The sequence below is a fragment of the Galeopterus variegatus genome, unplaced genomic scaffold, assembly GCF_000696425.1.
Source record: "Galeopterus variegatus unplaced genomic scaffold, G_variegatus-3.0.2 Scaffold454, whole genome shotgun sequence".
NCBI classification, from domain to species: domain Eukaryota; kingdom Metazoa; phylum Chordata; class Mammalia; order Dermoptera; family Cynocephalidae; genus Galeopterus; species Galeopterus variegatus.
In genome coordinates this window covers 506,896-524,820 of record NW_007726565.1, presented here as the reverse complement: position 1 = coordinate 524,820, position 17,925 = coordinate 506,896, and the positions used below count along the sequence as shown (strand labels likewise).

Sequence of the window (17,925 nt, the reverse complement as noted above, 5' to 3'; positions counted from 1 at the left end):
CAGAAGCCACACATGCCCCACGGGCTTCCCCGCTCGGCAGCTGTTCAGCAGCTGCTGCTAGTCTGAGGCAGCAGGCACCTCCAGAGCATCCCCAGGTTAAAACAGACCCGGCCCAGACTCTTTACAAAATGTGGTTTGCAGAAGGACCACATCTGGGATTAGGGAATGACCTACAAATCTTGTCCCCATCAATTCGGATTCTGAGGCCTCTACTGAAATCGGTCAAATCAGACACACAAATTATTAATCTCAGCTGGAAAATCTTCTGGCGTTCTTTCCTACCTCACAGACAGTTCTCTAGAGCGCAGACAACGCACATTATCTCTCCTAACTTGAACCAGGGGTTCCCGAACATCAGCCAGTGCCCATCGCCTCGCCCGTGGAGAAATGCAGATTCCTGGGCTCCCAAAGACACACTGAGCTGGCCCCAGGTGAGAGGTCCAGCCCCCCAGGTGAGGAGCCCAGCCCCCCAGGTGAGAGGTCCAGCCGCGGGTGAGGAGCCCAGTCCCCCAGGTGAGAGGTCCAGCCCCCAGGTGAGAGGTCCAGCCCCCAGGTGAGAGGTCCAGCCCCCAGGTGAGAGGTCCAGCCCCCAGGTGAGAGGTCCAGCCCCCAGGTGAGAGGTCCAGCCCCCAGGTGAGAGGTCCAGCCCCCAGGTGAGAGGTCCAGCCCCCAGGTGAGAGGTCCAGCCCCCAGGTGAGAGGTCCAGCCCCCAGGTGAGAGGTCCAGCCCCCAGGTGAGAGGTCCAGCCCCCAGGTGAGAGGTCCAGCCCCCAGGTGAGAGGTCCAGCCCCCAGGTGAGAGGTCCAGCCCCCAGGTGAGAGGTCCAGCCCCCAGGTGAGAGGTCCAGCCCCCAGGTGAGAGGTCCAGCCCCCAGGTGAGAGGTCCAGCCCCCAGGTGAGAGGTCCAGCCCCCAGGTGAGAGGTCCAGCCCCCAGGTGAGAGGTCCAGCCCCCAGGTGAGAGGTCCAGCCCCCAGGTGAGAGGTCCAGCCCCCAGGTGAGAGGTCCAGCCCCCAGGTGAGAGGTCCAGCCCCCAGGTGAGAGGTCCAGCCCCCAGGTGAGAGGTCCAGCCCCCAGGTGAGAGGTCCAGCCCCCAGGTGAGAGGTCCAGCCCCCAGGTGAGAGGTCCAGCCCCCAGGTGAGAGGTCCAGCCCCCAGGTGAGAGGTCCAGCCCCCAGGTGAGAGGTCCAGCCCCCAGGTGAGAGGTCCAGCCCCCAGGTGAGAGGTCCAGCCCCCAGGTGAGAGGTCCAGCCCCCAGGTGAGAGGTCCAGCCCCCAGGTGAGAGGTCCAGCCCCCAGGTGAGAGGTCCAGCCCCCAGGTGAGAGGTCCAGCCCCCAGGTGAGAGGTCCAGCCCCCAGGTGAGAGGTCCAGCCCCCAGGTGAGAGGTCCAGCCCCCAGGTGAGAGGTCCAGCCCCCAGGTGAGAGGTCCAGCCCCCCAGGCGAGGAGCCCAGCCCCCCAGGTGAGAGGGCCAGCCGCAGGTGAGGAGCCTAGCCACATGGCCACCAAAGCCCCAGCCACCGTCGCGGAACACGCCCTCCGTGCCCGGAGTAAAAATGGCCGCCGCGGCGGGGCCTCGCAAGGGGCGGGCTCGGTCCGCTACGCCACGCCTCCCTCCCGGCAGGACGCTGACCCGGGACCTTCCCATTGGTTGCTGCTCGTGGCGATCTCGGATTGGGCCACGTAAGGACGGGGCGGACTCTGCCCACCAATAGCGGCGCGGGAGCCGGCCGGCTGGGCGTGGCCTTGCCGGCGCTGTCCAGTAGCCCCGGGAACGGCCGGGCGGCCGGGAGCGGGGTCTCGAGCGCCCGCCATGCACCCGCCGCCCCGGGCCGCGCTGGGGCTCCTGCTGCTGCTGCTGCTGCTGCCGCCCGCGCCCGAGGCCGCCCGGAAGCCGACGCCCTGCAAGCGGTGCCGGGGGCTGGTGGACAAGTTCAACCAGGTGGGCCGGGCGCCGGGTGAGGGCGTGGGGCCCCGAGGTCAGGGGCTGGTGGACAGCTCATCCAGGTGGGCCGGGGCCTGAGGTTGGGGCTGCTGGACAGTTCATCCCGGTGGGCCAGGGGTCAGGGGCTGGTGGACAGTTCAACCAGGTGGGCCAAGGAATAAGGGTTCAGGGACTGGTGGACAGTTCAGCCAGGTGGGCCAGGGGACAGGGCGTCAGGGACTGGTGGACAGTTCAACCAGGTGGGCCAGGGAACAGGGCATCAGGGACTGGTGGACAGTTCAGCCAAGTGGGCCAGGGAACCAGGGGGTCAGGGGCTGGTGGACAGTTCAACCAGGTGGGCCAAGGAATAAGGGTTCAGGGACTGGTGGACAGTTCAGAGTGGGCCAGGGAACCAGGGGGTCAGGGGCTGGTGGACAGTTCAACCAGGTGGGCCAAGGAGTAAGGGTTCAGGGACTGGTGGACAGTTCAGCCAGGGGGGCAGGGAACAGGGCGTCAGGGACTGGTGGACAGTTCAGCCAAGTGGGCCAGGGAACAGGGCGTCAGGGGCTGGTGGACAGTTCAGCCAAGTGGGCCAGGGAATAGGGTCAGGGGCTGGTGGACAGTTCAACCAGGTGGGCCAGGGCCTGAGGTTGGGGCTGGTGGACAGTTCATCCAGGTGGGCTGGTGCCCAAGGTTGGGGCTGGTGGACAGTTCAGCCAGGTGGGCCAGGCACCCGGCCGGGGGCATGGGGTTGGTGGGGTGGGGCAGTGCAGGCGGCACCAATCCCCGTGCACACCTTATCCTTGCAGGGGATGGTGGACACAGCGAAGAAAAACTTCGGCGGTGGGAACACAGCTTGGGAGGAGAAGACGCTGTCCAAGTATGAGTTCAGGTGGGTGTCCGAGCACCGCTATGGGATGCAGTGGGCCCTGTCCCAAGAAGCCCAGTGTCCTGCCTTTGGCACCTGCATTGGTGACAGATACACAGAAGAATCCCTTAGATGCCAGCCACCTGTTGCCTCTGCCAACACTAATGCACTGGCCTCTAACTGGACTTCCAGCCTCCACACTGGTCCCTGAAACCCATTCTCACTCAACAGACAGGGTGGCCTTTTGAAAACGTAAACTGGGACAGCAGTCCCACATGTGTGGACCCTCCTGGCCTCCCCTGACAGGTGGATAGTCCTTTCCCTCCCTCCTCAGAGTTCTGGCCCCCTGCTGGACCCTCTCCAAGGTCCATTCTCTGCCCTGACTCCCTAGCTGATGTGTTGGTTCAGGATGTGTCTGGGCTAAGAAGTCACCATGTTCCCAGCTTGCCACCAGATGGGGCCCCAGGACATAGCTGTTGGAATCCTCCTGCCCTTGCGGTGCTGACTGGTGGGTTGTATTCCAGCGAGATCCGCTTCGTGGAGATCGTGGAGGGTCTGTGCGACAGCAGCGACTTTGGGTGCAACCAGATGGTGGAGGAGCAGGAGGAACACTTGGAGGCCTGGTGGCTGCAGCTGTGAGTGCCGAGGCCGGTCACCCAGGCACCGCACAGGAACAGTGCTGCGCTGCCACGTCCCCACCCCTCACTGGGCATCATGGAGTGCAGTGACCGAACCGGGAGGCCACACACCTGGACTCTGGTTCCCCGACCCTGTGACAGTCCAGAGCATGTGTTATCTTATGCCGCATCTTTGTTTTAAAGAAATCTGTCACCTGAGATTTAATGAACGTTTTTTAAAACCTCTAGGAAGACGGAGTACCCTGACCTGTTTGAGTGGTTCTGTGTGGAAACGCTGAAAGTGTGCTGTTCCCCAGGCACCTACGGGCCCGACTGCCTCGGTATGTTTTCTCTCGGGGGCTTCCCAAGCCTCCCACGTCATTCTCGTACTCTTCCTGTGACTCCCCGGTGGACAGAACCACAGAGGAGGCCGGGACCCTCCCTCTTCCATAAGACAGACACGTGCACCCCCGTACCCCGGGACTGCGGCATCACCGCCAACTTCGCGCTTTAGGGACGTTCTCCTTTGGGCCGTAGAAGCCTGAGTATCTTACCCCAACTGGGCTTTTACTTCGGGGTTCCCAGACTCACAGTAGCCCACGGTGAGAAGACTCAACCTGTGGGTTCTTCCTAATTGCCCTGCCTGGGTGCTGACCACAGAGTGGCCAAGACCCGTCTGTAGTGGGCCAAGGGCAGTGGGCGTCCGCCGGGCTGGGCATGTGGCCCTCAGCCTAGGGGAAGCGAGCTCTGTTATGAAGGCGTGTGCACTGAAACAAGCCACAGGTCACTGTTCGGCTGTCACAAACGTCAGCCACACTGGCCAAGCTGGGTCAGGTGGCACAAGTTTCACGTTCGGACCGCAGCCCCTCCTGCCCATCTCTCCTGCTTTCCCTGGCGCTGCGCTGGGCGTGGCGGCCGACGTTCTCGCCTCCCCTGTGGTCCCACACGCCCGATGTGTCAGTGTCCTTGTTGTCCCGTGTTTCAGGTGAGGCTGCCCAAAGCCACACAAGCTAGTGACATCCGGGGACCCACAGGCCGCTCCCACCATGGGCCCCGCAGACACCCTTGCCAAGCTCACGGGCTCCCGTGTCTCCTCAGCGAGGGTTGTGCAGGCTTTGGATTTTAGTGAGATTTGATTGTGAGCACGGTGAGGCAGTGCGGTGGCATTATCTCCGTGTGAGAGCGCCATGCTCGCCGCCTCCTGGGTGTGCTCTGAGCATGGCTTTGTGTCCCCTGAAGCGTGCCAGGGCGGGTCCCAGAGGCCCTGCAGCGGGAACGGCCATTGCAGTGGAGACGGCAGCAGAGAGGGGGACGGGTCCTGCCAGTGCCACATGGGGTACCAGGGGGCACTGTGCATCGACTGCGTGGACGGCTATTTCAGCTCGCTGAGGAACGAGACCCACAGCGTCTGCACAGGTAGGCAGCAGCGCCCAGCATGCAGGTCCAGACCGCCTGACGGTGGTGCTGCACGGGGGCAGAGGTGGGGGTGAGGACCTGTTAACCTTTTAACCCCAGATGTCTAGGGGAGCTTAGGAGACCCGGACGATGTGGCCTCTATGAGACGTATGAGAAAAAGCCACAGAGGATGCACGTCCTGTCCCTAAACCCTCGAAGGGAAAAGCCGCTCACTTTTCTTCTAAGTCCTTCTAGAAAGGACTGAGGGTCCAGCGGTGTTGCATTGGCAGGCTCTGTCATCTCTGTGCTGGGTTCTCTAGGTTCCTCATGGTGGACTACACCCTCTTCCTTCGATGACCTGGAACGTTCTGGCAAAAGGCTTGCTCTCCCCCTGAGGCTCTCCCTGCAGGACGACAGCCCTTTGCATACCTGTCCGGTGTCCTGGGGCTGGTTGCAGGACCTCACCACACGGTGCATGGTGCGGAGGCCAGATGCACCTGCTTCACTCGGTGACTCGAGTGGACAGAGAACAGTGCTGAGCCCGCCCGCACCCCAGAGGAGAGGCACGGAGAGGTGGCCACACATGAGAACTGGCAGGACCCTTGGAGACCACACGTGTGGCCCCGGGTCCCCCCAAGCAGTCCCCTGGCTAGAGGATGTGCCATCTTGCTTGCCCTGGCACTATCATAGGGCCTGGCATTGGACAAGGGGGTCTGCCCACCAGGGTCTTCAGAATTGTCCCAGCTTTTGTTCTAGACCCTTCCCTCCCTGTGGGTTTTCAGATTGTCCTGTCAGGCTGTGCAGAGGTAGAGCCTTTGGGTGGTGACCAGCCACAACAAACACCCAGCGTGGGTGTGTAGGGCAGCGTCCTCTGTGAAGAGCTTGCACACTTATGCATTATAAATCCAGGCAGGAAGTTGCGAGCGGCGTCTTTCTAAACTGCATTTTCTCCTTGGTTGTCTCTGACGTGTGGGAGAACTGTGTGTGCGTGTGCACTTCCCGCGTGGGGGCGAGTGCTCGGTCTGTGGCTCTTGTGCACATGCCGTGCGTCAGGACACAGCCTCTCTCTGACTCCTGCGCCCGGGCTCTCCCTGGCTCTGGGACATCGGTGCATGCGGGGCCTGTGGGGGGACAGTGGCTGGAGCCCACGCTCCCAGCTGGCTGTCAGCCCCGGCGTGTGGATAGCCGTCTTTTTTGAGTTATAAAAGGCTCCCTTGGAGTCCTGGTTTGCTGAGGATTTTATCACTTGCGAGCACTGACAACTCCACACGGGTTTTTCCTCCTTAAGTCTGTGAATATCATGAATCACGTGCGCAGATTTACCTGCAGAACTGATCGTACTTTTGTGGGGTTGTTCTCTCTGCTTTCTCTTTCCATTGTTCTCCTGATGAACTTAAACTCCTCGTGTCTGAAGCAAGCCGTGCCTGTGCGTTGGTCGCTGAGCTGGAGCCTGCCCCGGTGAAGGGCCAGCCTGACCCGGCCTGCCTTTGCCTTACAGCCTGTGACGAGTCCTGCAGGACCTGCTCGGGCCCGACCAACAGAGACTGCGGCGAGTGCGAAGTGGGCTGGGTGCGCCAGGAGGATGCCTGCCTGGGTGAGGGGCGCTGCCCTGAGCGCGGGGCCTGCGAGTCCGGTCCTGCAGCACCTCCGAGCTCCAGAGAAACCGGCCACTGGGGCAGGGGAGCGTCCACACTATAGCTGTGTGACTTTTCTGCTGCCCTCCCCCCACGGCTGGCGTGGGTTTTGGTTTCACCCCAGCAGCTGCTCAGCCACAGGCAAATCAGCCGGGCTTCACACTTGAGCAGGGGTACGGGACCTGGGGTCACAGGCAGCAATGTGGCTCGCACGCCAGTGGCCTGTCACCGCCGTTCTTACGGCAGCCCCTCTACCAGTGGCACTGAGTGTCCACAGGACAGGGTGTGGGGCTGTGCCTCGTCCCCAGCCCGTCCCACTCTTCCCTGCCAGCCCGGCTGTGGGCCGTGTCCTTTCAAAAGTGCTCACCGCTGTGCTGTTCTGTTCCAGATGTGGATGAGTGTGCGGCAGAGACCCCGCCCTGGGCCTGTCACCGCCGTTCTTGCGGCAGCCCCTCTACCAGTGGCACTGAGTGTCCACAGGACAGGGTGTGGGGCTGTGCCTCGTCCCCAGCCCGTCCCACTCTTCCCTGCCAGCCCGGCTGTGGGCCGTGTCCTTTCAAAAGTGCTCACCGCTGTGCTGTTCTGTTCCAGATGTGGATGAGTGTGCGGCAGAGACCCCGCCCTGCAGTGACACGCAGTACTGTGAGAACGTCAGGGGCTCCTACTCGTGTGAAGGTGCGCGTGCCCGGGCCAGGGGGAGTCCTGCTGGGGTTCCAGTTCTTCCTCTTCAAACACTTACCTGCCGCTTATTAGCATGACTTCTGTATATTCTAACTGCTTTAAAAACACTTAATGTGGCTATACAAGTCATAGATATTTTCTGCAGAAAAACTAGAAAATTTAAATAACTTGAAGACATTTTTGAAAAACATCCATTCCACCGAGAGCGACCCTGTTCATCTCACGTGCTCCTACGGCGGCGCTGCTCACACTTATTTAACATGGTTCCTTCTTCCTGGGTTTTTTTAGTTCAACACGTTGTGAGCATCTTTGTACATCACATTTTTCCTACATCATCATATTAATGATTTTGGAGCATGCCATTATTTCATACTTTTTAAAACTAATCTCTGTTGTTGGATGTCTAAATTACACCAATTTTTCCACAGTTATAAACTTTGGATACTCTTGTAGGCACAACTTTTCACATTCTGTATTATTTTCTTTGGATTAACTTCCAAATTGCTCCGTCTAGGGAATGTGTATTTTAGGGCCATGATGTCCCCAGAAAGGTTGTGCCAGTTCCCATTTCCAGCAGCGGGGACGAGGCTGTCTTCCCCTCTGTCTGTGACAGCCCTGGGTGGGTCTAATCCTCCTTGACGATGGCGATGAGATGTTCCCCCAGCAGCCCCGCAGGAGTCTCTGTGCGGTTGCTATTGGGCTCCTAGTAACGAACAGACCAGTGTCACCAGGCGTGAGGGGGATTTTGTTTCAAGAAAATCTGCCGTCGCCGATTTCTCCTTCGGCAGAAGGACTTACAGGAGGGCTCCTTCACCCCGCTCCCCCTGCTGTCTGCTTGGTCTGTTGTGTAAAGTGAAGGGCGTCTGCGCTCTGGCCGGGAGACAAAGGTGGGCTGTCACAAAGCCACTGCAGTGATGAATGCCGAGCGTCTCCGCAGCGTCGTTCCAGGCCCGTCTTGCTATCGTGGACAGTGGTCTGACGTCTTCTCCCTTCTTGTTTCTAGAATGCGATGCTACCTGTGTGGGCTGCACAGGAAAAGGTCCAGGGAGGTGTAAAGAGTGTGTCCCCGGCTACACAAAGGAGAGCGGGCAGTGCACAGGTTAGTGGAGCTGGGTCTGTGCTGGACTGAGCTGAAACCTTCTGGAGGGATCACAGCCTGCACGGCCCCAGGAGGAGCCACTGGGGGATGGGAACAGCTCACACTCGTCCTGCAGGTGTCACTTCCTGAGCTCATGGGACATGGGGCAGTGGAGGGGGGACCAGGTCTGCCCTTTGCCAGGCCCCAGGTGTGGACGATGCTGTCGTGACAGCTACTACCTGCTGCCCTCGGTCTCCAGTCCAGCCTGGTGTGCCCAGCCCCTTTCTCCCCCAGCTCCCAGGAGATTATTCAGCCCTGTGGCCAAGATCCAGGCCCCATGGTCATGGCTGCCCGCAGGTCCTGGTTGCCACATGAGCACACACTGGGCATCCCGTACTCATGGTCACCAGCGTCTGGTCTCTACTCTTAGCAGTTGAGGGCCTGAGCTCTGAGACGTGAAGATCTACCTTGTGGAGACTTTCCTGACCCTTGTTTCTTTCTCTGACGTGACGCTTATAATCTTTGTGCTTTCCTTATGTGAATGCATTATGAATGAATGAATTTCATAATCTGCCGTGTATGTGTATTTGCTAAATGAAGTAATTCATGAAAACGGGCTGTATTTTAGATATGGACGAGTGCTCACTAGCGGAAAAAGCATGTGCAAGGAAAAATGAAAACTGCTACAATACTCCAGGGAGTTACGTCTGCGTGTGTCCTGAAGGCTTCGAAGAGACAGAAGATGCGTGTGTGCCGATGGCAGCAGGCAGTGAGTGGCAGGCACTCACGTGGCGCACCTGCCTTCCTCTGGGGTTTGGGGTCTGTGACACATTGGCTGCTTGGTCTGGGAACTCCCAGGTACAGAAATTATTACAGATAGCAGCCTTGGGACAGTGATAGCCGAGCTTCCTGGAAGACGGTGGGTGAAAGCTCTGCCCAGAGGCATTAGAGAAACGAAAGGGAATGTTGTTGAAACTTAAAACTCAGAGGAGTGGACGGAGGCAGAGGAGGAATTAGTGAACTGGAAAACGAGTGTGGGGAGAGTGCCTGACGGCTGCAGAGACAGACGGCAGCGTGTAGGGAGGTGGAGGATAGGGAGGCAGTCCCGCTGATTGAATCGGTTTCCTGGGGCTGCCAGAGCCTGGGCCTCAGTGCAGAAATGTACTCTCAGTTCTGGAGGCCAGAAGTCTGAGGCAGAGGTGTCTACAGGGCTGGTTCTTTCTGAGGCTGTGAGGGAGAACCTGCTCCAGCCTCTGTCCTCAGCTGTAGATGGCCATCTTCCCCTGTCCCCACATGGTCCTTCATGTGCACATCTGTGTCTGTGTCCAAATGTCCCCTTGTCACAAGGACACCAGCCGTATTGGACGAGACCCACCTCACAGTCTCACCTTACCTTGATCATCTGCAGAGACCCTACTTTCAAACAGGTCACTCCACAGGTACTGGGGACATGGTTCTATCCATGACAGTCTCACAGAAGTTTTAGAAGAATGGAGAGTGGGTTAAGAGGCAGTGTTCAGAGATAATGGCTAAGAGTTTTCCAGAATGAGTAAGATGTGGTTCAGATTCTAGAAACTGTCTGAACCCTGAGCAGGATAAATAAAAGAGATTCTGCATCTAGAAGCAATGTAACAAACTGTGAAACACCAGCGACAAGAAAAGAACTTGGTGGACAGCACTGTGAGGCCAGGCCAGAGGACAAAGCCATGGTCGCACGCCGCAGGGCTGCCTCCTGGGCCACTACATGGCTCAGCCCTGTCTCCTTTCTGCCCCGAGGCTGCAGCCCACCATGCCCTCTCCTTCCAGCGTTTCCCAGCGTGCCCCCACCCCCCACAATTGCTTAGACTCTACTCCCATCCCAGCTGACCATGGAAGGCCTCTCCAGCTCCCAGCTTCGCGTCCTGTGTGCCCACAGCAGTGTGGTGGCTCTAGGATGCTGTTTGGCCATGTGTCTCACCTGCTTGAGTCCCCCCCCCAGCTGTGGGGGGCTTCAGGGCACCGGGGTTCTTGACCTGAGCTGCCCTTGGAATGGCTGCTGTGTCCAGAGGGAGCCTGGGCACCATCCAGGCCACACGCCAGGTGCTGGACGTCAGGATGCAAGCACCTGCACGTACCACCCTTGTCCCAACAGACGCCTGGTCCTCAGGCCTTTAGTGCTGGCCTTCAGCAACGATCTGTGTTTGTTTTCTGACAGAAGTCGCAGAAGGAGACCCAACACAGCCGCCCTCCCGTGAAGATTTGTAACGTGAATCCAGAGCCACGTCAGACCTGCCCTTTAAATTATTCAGAATGACGTCCTGCACAGAACGGGGCCCGTGCACATCGTTCCATTTCTCCCGGTAGACGGTTAGAGGGAGCTGCCTTCCTTGAAACGATTGATACTCATTTGGCCCTTTAAAAAGCTGCATTTCTCAGTTGTTCTTAAACAGACTTGTATATTTTGATACTGTTCTTTATAATAAAATTGGCCATTAAAGATAGTCAGGAAAAGAGCGTGTGTGGGTGTGTCTCACTGCGCAAGTCTGGACCTTTCCAACCGAGTCTGCTGCGTCCAGCTTCACCTGCCCTGCCGGAGCCGGGAGACAGACAGGACCGCCAAGGTGTGCTAAGAACGCAGACAGGAAGTGGCTCTGCTGTCCCGGAGCAGGGGCGATGTGCATGGGGGGCAGGGGTTCAGGCCCTCCCTGCAGTGGCCCTGCCATAGGCAAGTACATTTGTAAGTGTGACTGAGTTTCAGGGACCCAACCTGTGGGTCCCTCATTTTGGTGAGCATAGTCGAGGGACATACAAAGAGGAAGGGGACCCGCAGGTGGGGCAAAGGCTGTTTGGGGGTTGAGCTGGAGAAAAACATCACAAACTCCAGGACCAGTTCCTCATCTAGGAATGAAGGGATTCCAAGAAAAAAGCAGGCCGTGGGATTGAGGCGGCCTCTGTGGGAGTCCCATTAGGGTGGGTGTGAGCCACTGCCGCCTCCAGGGCTCTTGCCTACTGGGAATGAAGCCCAGGTGTCCTGATGACACCCAAGCCCACTTGGTCTGGCCCCACCACCGCTTCCAACTGATCCCCCTCAATCATGCCGTCCCAGCCCCTCCGGCCTCCAGGCGCCCCCTCCATCCACACGGCCCCATCCATGCAAATGTCACCACCCATCCTGCTGGTGCCTCACTGCCCTGTGCTGGCCCCTGCACTGTCCTGGCCCTGATGACCACCACGTCTGCACCTGGGCACTGGAACAAGTGCCTGCAGGCCAGACTGTGTGGCCCTGGCGGGCAGGGGTGGACACTGCCCCCCGGGCAGGCTGACATGTCCCATGCGGCTGCCTCCCAGGTCTGGCCTTGCTTGCTCCTGTTCCATCTCCGTGGTGGGGGTGTGGAGGCCAGTTCTCCCCAAATTCCTAGAGGGAACACGGAGTCAAGCTGGCTCAGCGCAGGTGGGGTGGGGGCTGCTCTTGTCCAGTCCAGACCTATCTGGAAGTCTGTGCTGGGGGTTGACACCCTGTCAGCAAGCTGACCCCATCTCTTCATATACTGACGGGATGTTCTAGAGACCACCGAGAGGTGTGGCTGGGTAGGCCCCTGGGGGGCTTAGAGAGTGGGGTGCCCAGCCTGGTGGAGCCACAGTGATAGCCAAGGAAAGACGTGAGGGGCAGGGAGGACGTGGCAGGGACGCCGCTGTGAGTCAGTCCCTGGACCCTCAAGTGGGAGGACGGAGCCTGCGATTGGGGGAGTCCAGGATCCTGCCAGGGCTGTGTGGGGTGGGGGACGTGGTGGAGGACAGGAGGAGCGAGTCAGAGCTGGGGGATGCCAGAGGGGTGTCAGGTGGGCGGGAAACTAGGAGAGCCCACAAAGAAGGCCCCTGGCCAGGAAGTGGGCCCTGGGGACAGGGCTGTCCAGGGCAGGGTGAGGGTGAGGGGTGCTGCGGCAGCGCCTAGGGCAAGAGCCGCGCACGCGCACACCTGTACGCACGCACCCGTACGCACGCACCTGTAAGCACGCACCTGTGCGTGCACGGACGGCGAGCCCCGCCTCCTGCCAGGCCCCCCAGAGGGCGGGGCTCGGGCCGGGCCGCGGAAGCGCACCCCGCCCTCTTCTGGGAACGCAGAGGGTCCCCAAGTTCTCGCCACCAGCCATGAACGGCCGCCAGGTGGCGCCGAGAGCCGTAGTGGGGCCGGGACAGGCGCCCACCCTCGCGGGGCACCCGAACGGCCTCCGCCCCCTCCCGGGCACAGGTGGCCTAGGCAGGTGTCCTGAGGGGCGCGGGCACTCACCTGGGGAGGGGTGTCGCTGTTTTGGACACTGAGAAGCAGGACCCAGGCCTGAACCCTGCATCTCCTCCCGCTCCCCACGCTGGTCCCACCCTTCCCCGGGGACCCTGGCCCCTCCATTCCGAGGCCGAGGCTGGAGTGTCCCCAGGTCACTCAGTGGTTGAGCGACCCCAGCCTCGGTTTTCTCCCCTGCAAAGGCGAGGGTGTCCCTAGCCCAGGGATCTGGAGCCAGGCAAGGCGGAGGGTCCTCTGCGAGGGGCACCCGCAGGGTCCCTGGGTCCACAGTGGCCGGGGTCCACGTGCCAAAGCGCAGGGAGGTGAGCCCTGGGGCTTGAATGTCGGTTCCCCTGCGGGGTTCCGGAGGCCTCCCCCTCTCGCGGCTGACCCAGCAGACCCCACTCCGGCGGCGACCCCGGTGCAGCCACCCGCTGGGCAGGGCTGGAGCGCGCGCGGCCGGCAGGTGTCGCTGCGGGGCCGCCCGTCCTTTCCTGCTCTGGCCCGCGTTTCTGGGGTGTCGTCTGACCCCCTGTTAGGGGCAAGACCGTGAGGACGTCACACAGAGGCCGAAGCCGAAGGACCCCTCGGAGCTGACCTCGGTCTAGCCAGGGCCTGCCTTCTGCTGCCTCACCTGTCCTGGGGGCTTCCATGATGGGCTCCCTGGCTCTATCATGTCCTCAGCGTCCCGGCCCTCTTTCCGGGGGGACTTAGAAGAGGACGGTTGGTGGGTGAACTGTGGGCCTCTGCTGTCCTCCTGGCTTAGGCAGGGGCTCCCTGGCTCTATCATGTCCTCAGCGTCCCGGCCCTCTTTCCGGGGGGACTTAGAAGAGGACCTTAGGCAGGGGTCTTTGGCCATGTCCCTCAGGGGGAACCTCACCCTCTGGGCACTGGGGCTGGTGTCTGCAGGGTCAGAAGGCCCCCACCCTTGGTTCCCAGACTGCAGCATCCTCCTTTGGGGATGCAGCACACGCCCAGGTGCTGGATGTGGCGTCCCTCCCTGCAGGGCACAGCCCTCCCTGGCCTTCAGTGGGCAAGCCTGGTCATGGCCCATCCCTGTCCTGGCTTTGCTGTGAAGTGTGTCCCCTGGTCTTATGCGACATTGCATGGGATCTTGGAGGATAAGGCGTTCTGTAAACCAGCAGTTCTCAATATGCAGCCGTTCTGTCCCCCAGGGGATGTGGGACAATGTCTGGAGACACTTGGCTATCGCGGCTGGGTGAGGGACACTACTGGCATGGAGCGGGTGGAGGCCAGGGACGCTGCCTGACCCGTCCAGGGCACAGGATGGTCCCACCACGGACAGTAACCAGCCCCAGTGTCAGCCGCTGTGTACAGATGCTGAGAGAGGCCCTCGGACAGCCGGCCCCGACCTGGACCGAGGGCCTTTGGGCAGGAAAGATGGGCCATGCTGAGAGTTTGGGTCTGTTCTGTGAGAACGGATAGTGCCCCTTCCACAGCGGCAGGGCCCACAGGCCGGTCTCCTACAGGTGGCCATCCTGGGCTCACCCCGTGGACATTCAGGGGCAGAAGCACTGTCCAGTGTGTGCACAGCCCCTGTCTAGGCCATCACGGCCATTCTGTGTATGTGCCCATTGTGCCAGCTCAGGGACCAATGACAGGCTGGCTGATGTCACCTGGCCAAATCATTCTGTCTACCTGGTTGTCCATAGCCTCTTCCATGGTGGGTATGTTCCAGTGGGTGTTGAGGAGGATTTAAAATGTTCACACCTGTGTCCACCTCCTAGCCCACCTGCAGGCCTCTCCCCAGGCCCCTTGACCCCGATATTCCCACCTTCCCAGGCCACAGGTGTGAGCCCAGGGACAGCTTCATTTTGCACCCTGGGTTTGTGTGGAAGGTCTTCCAAAGGCACGTGGCCGTAAATCCCCCTTTTCCCACCCACACCTTCAGTGTGTGGGGTCAAAGCACGTGCAGCGGGGACACTTGTGCTACCGCCTGGACCCACTGTGGAGCCTGTCCCTGTTTTGTGCCCCATTCAGATCTGTCCCTTTGTGTCACGTGTGGAACATGCCGCTCCAGCACCCAGAAGCCTTCCAGGTGCTCCGCTCCTTCTTTGTAGCAGACGGTGCAGGGAGCAGCCATCCGTGCTCCGCACTGGAGGGGATTTGCTGACTGGAGCACAGGTGCCCAGCAGGGCCCCATGTGCTTGCCACGTCTCGGCCATCTGGTCTTATTAGCAAGGGGCCATTGATACAGGGGACCAAGGTGATGTTCTGGGGACATCCAGCTGGTGCTGGTCTTTTTGGACTTGGGAGAGAGGGCAGGAGAGCGCCCGTCGTCCTGGGGAAGGGCTGCGCGCACTGCATGCACCTCCTGGCGTGTCAGCTGCGTCTGGGCCTCCTGCAGACGGGGTGGAGAAGACCGCAGCCCCCACAGCCACGCCACACACCTGGAGCTGCCGACCTGCTCCAGCGGAGACGCCGTGCCTGGCTAATATGTGGGCAGTTCTTGTGGCCGTCCACTGTCCTCCTCCCAGGCGCCACCTGCCTTTGTAGGGGTTGGGCTGGTGAAAGACATGGGGGTGTGCTGGGACCACCACCCTTGCACACTTCAGGTTCTTAAATGTGTCCCTGCCTGCTCCCAGGACATCCGTTGTTTGGACTTGCTGTCTTGGGTGGGGACCACTGCAGGGGCCTGCCCTGGACTTCCCCACTACCATGGCCAGAAAGTGTCCACCATCACGTCTGCCGCTCCACTGTCTGTTCTGGGACGGGGGAAATGACCGCTGGTGGGTGTGCAGACTCAAGGCCAGGGGATCGAACCCGGCCAGAATTCCATTTGTCACCTGGCCCCTATAACCCTCCCACTCTAACAGGAGAGCCACGATGCCCCCTTTGGCCTCCCCATACCAGCGTCCACTCGAATCCTGTGTCCAGCAGTCCTCAAAATGCCCGGATATTTTCCTCTCTCTGTGTGGTCACCTGAGTCAGTGGCCCAGGACCTTGGGGAGGGACCAGCAGATCACTGTGGAGCAGACCTGTCTTGGTGTGGCAGACTTTTCCTTTTAGGGACCCAGCCTCCCCTCTGATCAGTGGTTCTGGGTCTCAAACCCAGCTCAGGACTGGCATCTGGGCACAGGGCTGCGAGCGTTTGCTGGAGCACCTGCCCCTGGCCTCCCTGTCTCACACCCTTGATTTCTTCTGCTCCTACAAGCTGAGTCCCTCGCTGGCTGCCTGTGTGTCCCCCAGGAGCACCGTGTCCATTACCCATCTCCACAACCCCATGCAGCTCGGGCTCCTCGGCCCTGGTCCAGCCGTGCCGCTCATTAAAGAGCTGTGTCCACTGGCCACTGACAGCTGGGCACTGCCCCCTGCACCAGCATCGCGTCTCTGTCAGGGAGTCTAGTTCCGTGCTAGCTTCTCCCGCTGCAGTCTGGCCTGCCCCGGAGCCATGGCTGACCTTCTGATGATGCCGGCGCCTCTCCTGGCGTGCTCCTGGTGGCTTGGGTCCATGCTGTGTCCTCTGGCCCTCCTGGGAAGTGTGATGCCTCTGGCGTGGCATGTCCGCCTCATGCCCACTCCACAGACAGTCCCCGTCTGCCACAGCCATGCTGACACTTAACCCTCTTCATGTGTGTCTCCCATGCTCCCAGGAGCCTCCTAGCAGTGTGCCCGCACCACCTCCTGGGGTCTTTGTCCCGCACCTCAGGAAAAAATCAACCTGCTCCCCCTCATCCACCCACTGCAACTTGTCCAGCCTGGCATGTGCCGCTGACTCCTGAGGCTCCTTTGAGGGTGCAGTCCCGTAGACCCTTACTGGGCCAGCACGTCCAGGCTGTGGCACAGCTTCATCCCGGTTACAGGCCTAGTGTCCAATAGGCAGGTCCCGAGCAGCGAGCCTCTGTGTCACCTCCAAGCAAGGGCAGAGGGCGAGCCCTTCACGAGGAGGAGTGGCACATTCGTGTGGTCTCCAAGGATTCAGGTGTGCAGACCATCCCCTGTCGTACCCGTTTCCTCCCAACCAGCACGCTGGCGGGCACAGCAGATGTGCCAGGGCAGGGGCTGAGCCCGTCTGGGAGCCGGGCACCTCTAGCCACTGAGTCCTTGTTCTCCTGCTGACCTCTCTGTCCCCAGCAGCAGCTGCCAGTGATGCTATCTTCAAGGTTCTGCCCCACATACTCGCAATGTGTCTTACCCCGTCCAGTGAGTGTGGCACCCTCCTTGTGAATCCTCCCAGTCCACCACCAGGGACAGTCATGACAACTGGATTCCACTGGGCAGAGAGCGGCCCCGGCCTTCCCGCCTCTGCCTCTGTATCTCCAAACCACCCCAGCTCCGCTTGTTTGAGGATGGTTCCGGGAGGGGGCAGTCGGCCGTGACACTGGTTCAGTCATGTCCTCAGCTGACCTCAGGGCACAGTGAAGCTGAGGTGCCCCTTCAAAGGTGACCTGAGCTGTGGTGAGCATGCTGGGTCTTTGACTCCGCATGGATTGCTCACTGGGAAGGGGCATGACCTTGGGCGAGGTGGCCCTTGTCAGCCGAGGCCATCCCTGCCGGGGCCCCCGGAAGGTCCAGCAGCTGGGACAGTCCTCCATGCCGTCCTCCCTGTGCTGGCCGATGTTCCGCTCCTGTTCTCACACGCCGTCCCCCTCCCTCCCAGACCTGCCCCTTCCCCACCGCCAGAGCCTGCCCTCACCCCCCCACCCACCCATGCCCACCGTGGCCCGGTCTGCACTGAACCTCCACCCTGTAGCCCCCGACCAAAGACAGGAGAGTGGGGGACAAATGCCCCCACCCCTCCCCCAACCTCTGGCTCCCAGAGGCCCCAGCAGAACGCAGCTCCGTTGGCCAGGGTCACCCTCTGTGGGCCTGCGCTTTTCTGATCCTCAGATTCCATGGGTGCCAGGACAGCAGAGGCAGGCAGGCCTGGCTGCAGGATCCAGCCCACCACCTGGGACAGGATGGTCACCTGTGAGGTGACTGGGGTGGGGGTCAGGGCCTGGTGACACTGCCACCCTCCTCACTGTTGTGCGCACAGCCAGTACGCAGGCACCTGGCCATGCACTGATGGGCCCGGGGGTGGGGGACCATCAGGGGCTGTGGGGAGGGGGCACTGGAGATGGGGGGCAGGGAGGACCCAGGGATGGTGCTGTCAGGGTGCCAGGAAGGCTCGCTGTGGTGTGGTTGGGTGGGACCAGCCGGGGCCTCTGTGGGGACAGGCTGCCATTCAGGCCACACTCAGCCTGGCAGGCCTCTCAGAGCCCTCATTGTGGCCAGGATCGTCCCAGACGCCAGGCTGGCTGGCTCTGCACCAGCCAGGGGTAAGGGGCCTGGCCCGGCCTGAAGGGGCCGGAGGGGACACCTACCTATTCAAAGTCCCCTCCCCCCAGTGCCGGTGGAATCCTGGAGAGAAGTTTCCAGGTGACATCACCAGGCTAAGCCAGGGCGGCCAGCAGGGGCTGCCCGGCCTCCTGCCTGGCGCGTCCCCCCGGGTGCGGGAGGAGCGTCCCGGCCCT

General features: G+C 60.9%; 1 protein-coding gene across 1 annotated transcript; it reads left to right on the top strand.

The window, feature by feature from the left end:
- Nucleotides 1-1,806: 1,806 nt before the first annotated feature.
- On the top strand, nucleotides 1,807-11,392 carry CRELD2 (cysteine-rich with EGF-like domains 2). Its single transcript, XM_008568969.1, has 10 exons — nucleotides 1,807-1,935; nucleotides 2,727-2,809; nucleotides 3,310-3,420; nucleotides 3,652-3,743; nucleotides 4,642-4,818; nucleotides 6,296-6,391; nucleotides 7,023-7,106; nucleotides 8,116-8,211; nucleotides 8,819-8,959; nucleotides 11,292-11,392. The coding sequence occupies exons 1-10, from the start codon at nucleotides 1,807-1,809 to the stop codon at nucleotides 11,390-11,392; spliced, it is 1,110 nt and encodes a 369-aa protein (XP_008567191.1).
- Nucleotides 11,393-17,925: the final 6,533 nt, after the last annotated feature.